General features: G+C 31.7%; 1 protein-coding gene across 1 annotated transcript; it reads right to left on the reverse strand.

Moving 5' to 3' along the window:
• Window positions 1–2,089: 2,089 nt before the first annotated feature.
• On the reverse strand, window positions 2,090–5,940 carry LOC134727328 (uncharacterized protein ZK673.1-like). Its single transcript, XM_063591707.1, has 4 exons — window positions 5,817–5,940; window positions 4,643–4,843; window positions 3,579–3,680; window positions 2,090–2,208 (listed from the first exon to the last, which is right to left on the reverse strand). Exons 2-4 carry the CDS (start codon window positions 4,839–4,841, stop codon window positions 2,090–2,092), a joined length of 420 nt encoding a protein of 139 aa, XP_063447777.1. The 5' UTR covers window positions 4,842–4,843; window positions 5,817–5,940.
• Window positions 5,941–13,255: the final 7,315 nt, after the last annotated feature.

Genomic DNA, 13,255 nt, shown 5'->3' on the forward strand with positions numbered 1-13,255 from the left:
TCATTTGATATATTTTTTTATTATGAATTACTATATACGTTGAACCACAAACGTCAAAATCAATCAATGGCGTAGTGGAATTAACAATTTTTGGATTTTCATAAATTTTATGTATAACTTTTGGACTAGTTTGAATCTCGGTCTATTTCTGTAATTTATTCTTACATACTTTTGATTTTTTAACCCTGTATGCGTACATTGCCTATGTAAATTTTAAAATTGTTTGTATGCACATTGAACGACAAATTTATGTGACGTATATAATTTTTCTGACGTCAGACACTCAAATCAATCCATGTGTTCGTAGATAGCAGATGTTTTTGTGTCCTGTTAAATTGTTCCTTTTAAAAGTTTTTGATTCTCATAAATTCTATGTATAACTTTTTGACTAGTTTGAATCTCGGTCTATTTCTGTAATTTATTCTTACATACTTTTGATTTTTTAACCCTGTATGCGTACATTGCCTATGTAAATTTTAAAATTATTTGTATGCATATTGAACGACAAATTTATGTGACGTATATAATTTTTCTGACGTCAGACACTCAAATCAATCCATGTGTTTGTAGATAGTAGATGTTTTTGTGTCCTGTTAAATTGTTCCTTTTAAAAGTTTTGGATTCTCATAAATTCTATGTATAACTTTTGGACTAGTTTGAATCTCGGTCTATTTCTGTAATTTATTCTTACATACTTTTGATTTTTTAACCCTGTATGCGTACATTGCCTATGTAAATTTTAAAATTGTTTGTATGCACATTGAACGACAAATTTATGTCGTACTAAATTATAATCCTGGTACCTTTGATAACTATTATGTGACGTATATAATTTTTCTGACGTCAGACACTCAAATCAATCCATGTGTTCGTAGATAGTAGATGTTTTTTTGTGTCCTGTTAAATTGTTCCTTTTAAAATTGTTATACGATGATGACTGATGTACCCATATTTTGACTATTTTATTAATTGTGACTGTTTATTTAACGCATCATGTAAATGTAGCGGAATTGGATGAGACTGTTATTAAAGTGAGAGGGTTAGCGCTATAGAACCAGGTTTAATCCACCATTTTCTACATTTCAAAATGCCTGTACCAAGTCAGGAATATGACAGTTCTTGTCCATTCGTTTTTGATGCGTTTTGTTTTTTGATTTTGCCATGTGATTATGGACTATCCAAGCTGATTTTCCTCTTAGTTCAGTATTTTTGTGATTTTACTTTTTTTTCGATACTGTAACCAATATTCAGACTTTTTCACTGCAGTAAATTCAAAAACGTTCAACGACTTTGTTTGCAGTCAATTGAATTTTGTCACCGGGAGACTTTAGATCTGCCCAAAAATAACATTTTGACGACAAACCATAATCATATTTTAAATATTTGTGTGATTTCGTGTAAATGAGCACATACTTGCACATAATTGTAAATAGATGTGTACAGGTAATAGCAACTGAACTGTCTGAGCATAGATTGTACATTTCAAAATTGACTTCTGGCTAATTCTCCGTACAGAATAAACCGTAGCGAATAAGTCTAATAATTGACTTAATAACTGAACAATAACTATTTATTATTCAGTCTTTTAAGAGCTGATTTAGATCATACCTTTTGAAATATTGACTGGCCAGTATTTTCATGTTTGCTCTAATTTTTGTATGTAATATGTTAATATAATAAGTAAGCGTAAAATGTTGCACATTTAAAGTTTTTAAAAGTCAACACTTAAAAATTCCTTAGTAATGCAATGCGAATAGCTAATATATGAAGTCGAAATCTTTACCCTTATTTGTGTTCCTTACCTAATTCATATAAACATTCATGTATTAATAATCAGCATTTGAAGTCTCTGACTCTAGTATGTCACATATCGATATTAGTATTTGATTATTATATAATATAAAGAAAAGATCTTCCGTGAATTATAAAAAATAAGGTTATGATTTTTTGTATTAATATGTGTTTTTGTTTTATCAGAACACTTCTTTAACAGCAGTATCCTGAGCATTTTACGATGAGTTTGACGTATTAGCGTTATGGAAAATATAGATACCAGTAAAGTAAATTTAGAAAAACTAGTTTTAACTAATCAAATTGCCTTACCACATTGACCACAGGTAAGTGGGCAAAATGTTTTCAGAATTGAATGTGAACACACAGTATGATATTCACAGTGTACTGCTGTACTATCCTCACAAATTGGAGGTGCTAAAAGTACAAGTCATATATATATAATCATTTACATGTTGTTAGCCAGCTATCCACTAACGGAACGAATGGTATTATAATTTGATATTGAGCTAGGAGAGAGAAACGGGGTAGGGTAGAAGAATTATAAGGGTTGACTTTGCATTTTTCTTTGTTGCTGACGATACTTACTTTTTTCTGCGGATTCGCAACACGAAAATTTATAATCACTAATGTACATAATCGATTACTGCTTTTTCACGGTTTTCTTTTTTTTCATCCTGTTTGATGCAAGGTCATTTATTCTATTTAAGCTTTTACAAGGCCCAACTATTTTTTGCAAGTTCATCATCCCATCCCCCACCCGTCCTCGAAAATGAAATTGTCGCCATCTTAGAATGTAAGAAGTCTTCAACTTATATTGACAAAACAGGACTCAAGGTTTTATTTGTTTTAACTATAATGTAAATGTGTGAAAGTTAAGAAAATTTTCCTTCATGATATGATGCTCTTCGTTCATTTTAGCACGGATAGGCGCTTTTGAACCGAGCGTTTGTGAAGTGTACAATATGATCAAATTTCATTCCTACCCATGTTGAATTGAGCATAGAATATGATATCCAAGAGGAATCATTTTGATTATAAAAGGACAAATACGGTATTCCTTTAGATCGAAGCGTACGAAAATACCTTAGGAATATCTGTCTGTTCCTGTTTCGACCAACCAATTATGTTAATTATTAAATTAAAGTAATTTAAAAACTTATTTCAGGGAAAATACAAGAATTTATGATAAAATTTTATGTAAGCAGCTAACATACATTTTTATGAGAATAAAAATGAAACTACCGAGAATGTAAACAGTAAGTTTGTGCGCATGTGTCAAACATATTTTGTGCTACTGCTGCTTTTTTATTATGAGTCTTATGGTTACGTTGAGATCAGTATCAGTGCCTCGGTATTTACATATGTTACTTGAAACTTCTACGGTTATAAAACCCTCACAATCAAAGTTTTTTTTTGTAATGATTTTTTTGTTCCTGATGGTGTCTCAATTATATCACATTGGTTTAATGAACATCCAGAACATGTACTTTGCACTCAGGAGATAGGTAAGTATCAAAAGTATATTCAGACGCAAAATAGTAACGAAATCAACACATAATATGCGGACTCAATTTTGAACATTTATTGTTAACTGAATTAAAAAACCAAATTCTACATGATTTTAAAAAGTTAGTACGACAACTGAAATTGAAACTGCATTGGTAGTATTAATTTCATTGTCTGACATCATCGTTAATATTATGACAATAGTAATCTTTTTGAGTTCGATTTTTTTTTTGTGTTGGTAATATTTTTAATCAAATCTCCTGTTTAAAACTACTTACAACAGAGACCACACGTCAAAGGACAAAAGTCTGCCAAATGATGAATATAACAGACATGTAGATCTTTACAATTAACCACATCATTATCCTGACAGATTGTGTCTGAAATAGTATATCAAGTATGTATTAAAACCGGTATAAAATTCTAAAAGATAACTTAATTATATAAATTGAATTGTTAGGACATCAATCTGGAGTCTTTCGACTTTCGAGTTTATAATCTATATACTTCGTGTTTAAATCAGATACAATAACAAGCGCGAAATGTAACTGATTGCCTAAATTAAAAATTTCTCATTTCTTGATTACATCATATCCTCTACGAAGAAAACGTATATTTCAATTAGTTTTTAAGGTACAATTCGGTAAAAGGAAATATTCACGTTTCTCTAAATTCAAAAACACACGAATTTGAGTTGTTCAATGAAAAGAGGTGAAATATTTTTAAGATACTCACTTTGAGTGTCAAGTTACCATCCACTCAATATTTAGAGTGTTGAAAACGTGAACGGCGTATTTCCGTTTGTCCCACCCGTTATGTTAACCAAAACGTATTAAAAATGTCACAAAGAGGTATATGAAATAATGAATTAAATATCAGACCAGCCAACTATATCAAGGTACGGTAAACATGTCGCTAGTGGGTTGAGACACACAGACAGAAAATACACATTTCATCGTTAATATTAAGCAAAAGTACAAGGATTACGAATTAATACGCCAGACGCGCGTTTCGTCTACATAAGACTCACCAGTGACGCTTTTATCAAAATAGTTATAAAGCCAAACAAAGTTGAAGAGCATTCATGCAGGACTCAAAATCCCAAAAAGTTGTGCGAAATACGGCTACGGTAATATATGCCTGTGATAAGAAAATCCTTAGTTTTGTAAACAGAAAAATTTATACAAACTGCCATACAATTGATATGACAGACTGAAAACGGAAAAATTGTCGAACAGACGGACATAATTATCATTAAATATCATTCGATGAGACGAGGTATATCAAATTATTTGATATTCCCCTCAAACGATTGAAATGGTACACTGAGGGTTTACTTAACTGGTACTGTTGTAAGAGATATGTTGAAAAGGTGAACTGTTTGCTGTGATAAAAGATTTTTTTGTTGTCGTTGAAAGAACCGTTGTCGCTGAAGGAACCGATGTTCTTGAAGGAACCGATGTCGCTGATGAACCCGCTGTTGTTGTTAGTACAGTTTTCGTTGACTCGACGGTTGTCGTTGTTTTTGTCTGTCCTACCATTGCTGTGAATGTTTTACTCATATATTTTGGTAATGAAATACATCATGTATTATACTTATAAAGGTGATCAATTGTACGATAATAAAAAAACAATTTATGTGTATATAGTTGTATATACATTATATTAACACAGTAAACAGAAAGTTTAAAAAAAGAACAACAAAAGAAAAATAAGTTATATACGTCTAAATATACCAAAAATATTGTGATCGTACACATTATTTCACTCCTCGGAAAATAAAGCTTTTCTCAATTAGATTTCGTAGAAAAAAACAATTACAGTATAGGGAAAACGTTGTGCGTTAGCTACAAGATCGCCTTAAATATAACATGACTTTTTGTTTTAACTTATCTTTATTCAATCAGCCATACATAAATGCATCAAATTTCACCATACACAGTAATTCCAAAATTTAAAAAAAGCTACATAAAAGATGGTTATGTGGTGTGGAAGGGTCGGGAACAGTCAACCAATCTAACTGTCCCCTTATTATCTTTAAACGAACGTCGCATTAGTCAAACACGCCTTGAATATTCCATATATACTAACCGTACGGTGACCTATAATTGTTAATTTTTGTGTCATTTTGGTCTTTTGTGGATAGCTGTCTCATTGGCAATCATACCACATCTTCTTTTTTATATTACAGCCGAAACCGTACGTGCATAAAGGAATTAAATGGGTATTACCCTATCTCATTCATACATTAAAAGATCGATGTGTAAAAGGACCGTAAAGAAATGTAATGACATTATGATTATTATTACCATATTCTTTTTGTTTTTCATTTTGTTGTCGAAACATTATTTTCCATCAACTTTGATTGTATAATAAATTCCACATGGTGATATATTGATATAAACACCACTTAGGTTAGTCGGTCCTTTTATTTATATTTGGTATGCATGTAAATAATTGTTTTATTGCACATTTTAAAAGTAACCTAACCATATTAAACTAACAACAATACATACGACCAAGGGTAATTGTTTGTCCTACTAATGTTTCTCCCTGTGAGTTATTTTCTCCCCATACCCAGTAGTTAATAACATCTCCTTGTTTGGCAGCAACAGGAAAAGTATGTTCCCAATGATCACCTTAAATTAAACAATAATTGCACATTGCATTCATAATCATTTTGCAACCAAATAAATCAACCATTCACAGCCGTTCGTAGTTATAATCCATTCGTTTGATGTGTTTAAGCTTTTCTTTTTGCCTTTTGATAAGGGTTTTTTCCGATTTGAATATTTTGTCGGAGTTCGGTATTTTTGTTATTCTACTTTTTATTTTCACAATGGCAACATTTGCTGATCAATGTATCTGATAGGGTATAATTTGCATGGACAGAAACAGACAAGGACCGCTTGGAAAAAAATAAATTAGGCAGAACGTTAATGAAACAGAAACTAGTCGACCCGATAATACAAAAATAACTACGATACGGTATCATACATGCTTCTAATAGGAACATGTAGTGTATGTCGTACGTCAATCTAAAATTGTCACAAACTGGACAATAAGGAAATAAGACGGTTTGTCAGATTGTAAATGAGACACCTTTCAAACAGAGACCAAATGACATAAAATGTTATCAATTTTAAGTGATCGTGATCAAATGAATAATGGGCGTAACCAAAACTGCACAGTAATCTATAAAAGGCCTCGAATAGACAAATGTAAAAGCAGCCAATCGACAGAACTAACAACCTGATTTCAGAAAAAAAAATGATAAACAACAAAAAAAAGTATTTGGGCCATTTTTGTTTTAATTTTGGGTCCTTAATATCCTTCAACTTTGTTCGGCTTTAATACTATTTTGATCTGAGCATCAAAGATGAGTCTTATGTAGGCGAAACACGCGTCTGGTGTATTAAATTATAAGCCTGGTACTAAATTATAGTTATAACCAATAACATTAAAATTATGGTTGTTAATAAAAATTAAAGACTCACTCCACTTTAAGATGAAAAAGAAATGATTTTCGGCATTGAGATGGTAGTGGAATGAGGAACTTGAAAATGAAAATACTTGTCTGGTTAGAGATGAAAATAAATCAAAGTATCAGCAAGGTTGGAGAAAAGCAGCACGTCTTCAAAATTCATTTGAAATTAATATATTTAAAAGACCACTTTGGTATTTTTAGATTTAAGTTAGCTGAAAGTGTTACTTACAATAAAAAAAACCCGGTGTGTAATAGAAATAACGGTTGCGTTTTGATAAAGGATTAGCATATATTTAGATAAAAGGGGGACGAAAGATACCAAAGGGACAGTCAAACTCGTAAATTGAAAACAAACTGACAACGCCATGGCTAAAAATGAAAAGACAAACAGAAAAACAATAGTACACATGACACAACATAGAAAACTAAAGAATAAACAACACGAACCCCACCAAAAACTAGGGGTGATCTCAGGTGCTCCGGAAGGGTAAGCAGATCCTGCTCCACATGCGGCACCCGTCGTGTTGCTTATGTGATTACAAATCCGGTAAATAGTCTAATTCGGTAGGTCAAATTCATGAAAGGGAAGGGGATTGTAGTTACGACGTAAGGAACATATCCGATATCATTTGTGAAACGGTTATTCCATAACGGTCAACCAACTCGTGATGGCGTCCGTAAAATTTACGAAGAGATGATTTCAACTTCACCATTTGGAACTCTTGGTTTAATAGCTTCCTTGTGAGCAGTAACCCTCTATCAAGAAAATCGTGATAGGAAATGCAAGCACGGGAAAATCGTATCAATTGGGAGATATATACCCCGTATGCAGGTGCTGCTGGAATGTTGCTACTTAGAAATGGAAAGTTCACAATTGGAAAGTTGAAATCATCTCTTTTGTCGTAAAGTTTTGTCTTCAACCGACCCTCATTGTCAATTTCTAGATGTAAGTCAAGATATGAAGCCGACTTAACTGTATCTGTAGTATCCTTTATCTCCAATTCGATGGGATAGATGCGATCCACATAGTCACCAAATTTTGAATTGTTTAGTGAAAGAACGTCATCTATATAGCGGAAAGTAGAGTTAAAGGATATTGCTAACTTCTTATCTTTCTTCCTAAGAAGTTCCTGCATGAAGTCAGCCTCATAATAATAAAGAAACAAGTCAGCAAGTAGAGGGGCACAGTTTGTTCCCATTGGGATGCCGACAGTCTGTTGAAAAACACGTCCTCCGAACGTAACAAATATGTTGTCAATCAAGAAATCAAGCATCTTAATAATATCGGTTTCAGAGAATTTTTTGTTTGAATCAGAATGATTCTTTACAAAGTATGATTTATCCCTCCCTAAGACAAGATACTTGTATCTACGTTGGCCATTCTTTTTTATGAAGCAAAGTAATACCAACTTTTTTAATTTGTCTTTTAGTTTGATAACCTTCACCCCGGTCCCAATATCTGCTATTGATTTGTCATTTGAAACTAAATAAGGCATACATAATCTACATGATGTCAATCTAGTGTCTATTGATTGTTAACAATACGATACTCGATTATTTTCTTGACAGAGAACATAAGCAGTAGTTCCATTATACCTTTTTTATAAGTATTAATGAGAGTTATGTGTTAAATGCAGAATATAGAAAACGGTATGAATATCTTAGATTTTATTTATACCTGACTTGCCATAACCAAAGAAATCATGATAGTTATCTCCATTTGCAATGCCACTTAGCGGTTTGTTAATATTGAAATGTATTGCACTTCTATCGTATCCTTGAACTGAAAATTAAAAAAAAAGTATGACAATGTTACAAAATGTTAATATTCTCAATAATAAATTAAGAGAATTTATAAAACATGCAGCAGTGCACAATATGTGTTACGTGCCATCATTTATCTAAAAGAACCAGACATGAAACTTTTACTGATTTAAATTAGTAACGTTTAACGATTCTTACAAATAATTTTTCCATAAATCATATTGGCAGAGTCTTAAACAATGTTAAACATGTTTTATTATATGGCATGATATTGACATTGCTAATGATTCGTCTTAATGTCATGGGATTTCTAGAAATATGGAAAATTGGTGATGAGCTGATACATATGACATACTTGAACGTTTGTATGGATTGTACTATGCTACAGAATCCAAATTTGGAATTTCGTTACTGTGAAGGTATAAATAATAACGATGTTTTAGCACAAAATTGGTATCTGCGCGTCCAATTGACAAAATCTATTTGATCCACTTGTCCCTCGTGTATAGGATGTAATTTTATTAAAAATCTGATAATGGATTCAGTCGAAGCTTGCACAATTCCTTTCAGAAACTGCTAGATCTGATTATAAAAGTTATTAACCATACCTGGTATTGATACTTTGATTCCGTTGGGGACGAGCTGGAATGTAGTTGATCCTAGTCCTTCAGTTAGATGTAAAACTCCCGAAACGAAAAAGAACAACACCAATGCTATCATTATCTAAAGCAAAACGAAATGATAGTTATATTTAATTTAATGTTATAGACTTTTATATTCGATATTTTCATGCAAAAAGTAAAGATATCAACCGATACATATAAAAAAAAATCAGAGAAATAAATAATTCCAGCTTCTGGAACACCGGATATCCCTCGGCATTCATGTGGTATTCGTGCTTCTTAAAAATTATATAAAGATCTATTTTACATAAAGGCAACAGTAGTATACCCGTGTTCAAAGGTGTTCAAATTCGACACTTCTAATCTAATGTTCAATTAAAAGAACGTCTTTACCATTTCATGAAATAGAGTTTTTCTACAAAAATGGGAATCGCAGATGTAAATTGCTTGTAACTGGTAAAGTCGGAAGGAACGAATATCGAATACTAACGAAACGCTGAAATGTCTTGCCCTATTTACTAACCATTTATATTATGTTGATAGTTATGAATAAAACACTTTACTAAAACTTTCACATACTAAACTAATCGTGATCCAAGAAAATAGGTCATGGTGAGATAAACCAAACGAGATATACATGTACACCTCACACCACGAGCATCACTGAAGAGACATGTATTGTCGAAATGCGCTTCTGGTGCAGGAAAATTGGTACCGTTAATGATATTACAATCATTCAATACACTAACTATAGTTTACCTGTGTTTATTTGTTTCTAAGACTTATCTGATAAAACTGAACAGTGTGCGATAAACACTGATAATAAGGTCAATGGCAAGGTCAGATGGACATGCACACCTGAAAATCAATATATGCATCAATTATAGTTGACCTTTTGATTGTAGTATCTAGAAAACAAACTTAATCATGAAAACTTAACACTGACCAATAAACCACAAAAATCATCCTATACAACAAATGTTGGTGACCTATTGATTATATTTCAAGAAAGAGACCAATCACAAACACTAAACACTGATCAATAAACCGTGAAAATGAGGTCAAGGTCAAATAAAACCTGCAAGAAGTTTTTTTTAAACTTTGACCACTGAACAATGAAAATAAAGGTCAGATGACACCTGCCAGTTGGACATATACATCTAACAATCATTCTTTACACCAAATATATTAGACCTATTACATAAAGTATACGAAAAACAGACAAAGCACGAAAACCTAGCTATAACCAATGAACCATAAAAGTGATGTCAATGTCAGGTGACACCTGCCAGTCGGACATGTACACCATAATATGTTCCATTCGACTAATACTAGTACACAAGACATATTTCTTAAAGTATCTGAGATATGGGCTTGACAACCAAAACTTAACCTTGTTTACTGATTCATAAAATGAGGTCTGGGTCAAGTGAAAACTGTATGACTGGCATGCAGACCTTGCACAGTACGCACATCCGAATATATTTATCATATTATTTATAATAAGAGTAAAGCTTCGTAACATAAGGCATCCTTATACAAGGAATGAAGCATTCAGTTCTTTCAACTTTTAAAATATAAAGCTTTTACGAAGTAAGTTAACTATCCCTTAGACAGAAGTCGCAGGCTCGACAAAAACGCTTACTGTACAGGTTAACTGGGCATCTTTTTAAATTTTGATAAATGTTTATGAATTTTGTTCCCTTTAATAATGATCGTCGTTCTTAATTATGTTTCCGATGAATTGTCCAGTAATTTTATTACAAATGTTAATCCCAAAAACATAAAATTAATTATAACAAAGACAACTTGTTTATATTAAACTTCTTGAGTAAACATAGTCAGCATACACGTATTTCAAATAGTTACTATTGTAAGCCGATTCAATTCTACGAGTTACATAATAATTTAATTTGATTTAATATAGACTTTTAAAGTCATATGAAACGAGTGACCGGTGAAAAAATAATGTTATTCCAATTTATAAACTTAGTCCTCTGTGCACGATTTTATCTTTTTTTTTTGTCATTTTTTTTTTAATGAATGGTACGTGTTGTTGTGAAAATATGGCAGGTAATTAAGTTTGTGTTTTGATGCCGAGGTTTAACGATTGTCACCTGTTTGTCAACAATCAACAAAAAAGCATGGTTATTGAGCACGTGTTTAACATGTACAATCAGATAATGATTTATTTTAAGGACATCCATATGTATTGCGATCACCATATTTTTGCAAGAGGTCACACTGAGGTAACTTTGCATACGGAAAATATGTCAGGAAATTGATTCCTGGAAGGAAGCAATTAAAATTAAGTAAACTTCTTCTAGTTATGAACAAATTTTAGCATTTTCTTCAGAAAAAAGTGCATACGTTTTATAATGAAAACCATCCATTGAGTTATAAATAAACATATGCTTTTTTTTTTTTAAATTTGAGGTTTCTTAGGACTTTAAACATAAAATTAAGTACGAAAGTGCATACAATTCCATCGAATGGTTACTTTGTTTAATATCGGTCACTAATACTAATAAACACGTCTTACCATCTTTAACTATAAAAACAATTACTATAAACTTTACCTTTTGTTAAAATAATTTATATCCGAGGTAAGTTTTTCATATATTATTAGGACTATCTTATTAAAATGTAACCACTAAATAATTGCATTCTCTGTTTTCCTAGATATTGTGAAATGTCAAATAAAACACTTGCTGAGGTATACAATGATAAAATGATAAATGAATTATCAAATGAGTGTTGATCTGTTTGGTTTACAAGGAGTTTGTGTAATTCCATCAGTCTCAGTTTGTCACCTTAATATGTAATTCTATTCAATGCTACCAAACTTTTACCTTTATTTTGTCTTTTAATCTTTTTTATTAAGGCGTCTCTGGTGAAAATTTTGATAGAAAAAACGCGTATCTGGTGTACATAATTATAATCCTGGTATTACTAAATTTATTTGACTTGACTGGGTGGGGTTTAAGAAGTTGGCTTATTTCAGGCCAGTCCATCTATAGACAGGAGTGTTGGGATAAACTCATAATTGAAGTGTCCAGTTATTCGTCCAATATCATACACTCAGTTCTTGTTTATATGCGTTTAGTGACACTGACAGACGATTAGAATTCAATATTAGTTATAACGGCAACCATCCTTATCACACACATCTCAAATAAACTGTCCTTATGCAATTAAAACATAAGCTCAACCCGTTCAGTTGAAATAAATTTGTTAATATCTTTGAGGAGATTGTTCCTTATTAATTTACCATGATTTTAACACCAGTAAACTATTGTCGCCTAAATTTAATCAAGTGGAAAACTATGAGTATAACCACTTAAGTTAAAAGCTGTAATTTATAACAGGAGATCGTCCGCACTTCTCTCTTGAGAAATAAACAGTGAAATGTACCAATGACATAAAACTTAGCCTTTCGGGTATATTTCGTTCATTTGTGTCTCACCTGCTACGATCCACTCAGAACTTTTACTAATCGGTCTGTGGTGGGTAGGGTGTAATAAAATGGATATGAATATCAAGAATTAAATATATGTTTTTAGATAAAGGAGCAAATGTGCTAATCATTTCTATCGCGGAATATCTTCTTTGTGAACAATGATCTATTAAAATGGAAATAAAGCTATGAATCGAATTTATATCTGACAATGCATTTAGTTTTTCACTTCTATGTTATTTGGTTTCTGGTGGAGTTTTTATTTTTAAATCATGTGCATTTACTCGTTGGTTCAGTATGAAAGAACATAAAATCAATATACAACGAACAAAATTCCAGGGTACATTTTGTGGAAATCTAAAATCAATATACCAAAAAGCACATCAAACAAACAGATGTATTCATCACTATAACAGCAGTTTAGATGTGCAAGATTAAGTCCTTTATACTTTATACTAAGTAGTTAATATAATAACAGTTCACCACAAAAATCAAGTTTAATTTCAATCCATCATATGTTTATGAAAAATCTAATATATGTCTTAAGAAACTCTTGTTCAATTATCACGGAGTATATATCTCCCAATTGATACGATATTTCCGGGGATTGTATTTCCAATCATG

The sequence above is a fragment of the Mytilus trossulus genome, chromosome 8 (assembly GCF_036588685.1).
Source record: "Mytilus trossulus isolate FHL-02 chromosome 8, PNRI_Mtr1.1.1.hap1, whole genome shotgun sequence".
Taxonomy (NCBI): Eukaryota; Metazoa; Mollusca; class Bivalvia; order Mytilida; family Mytilidae; genus Mytilus; species Mytilus trossulus.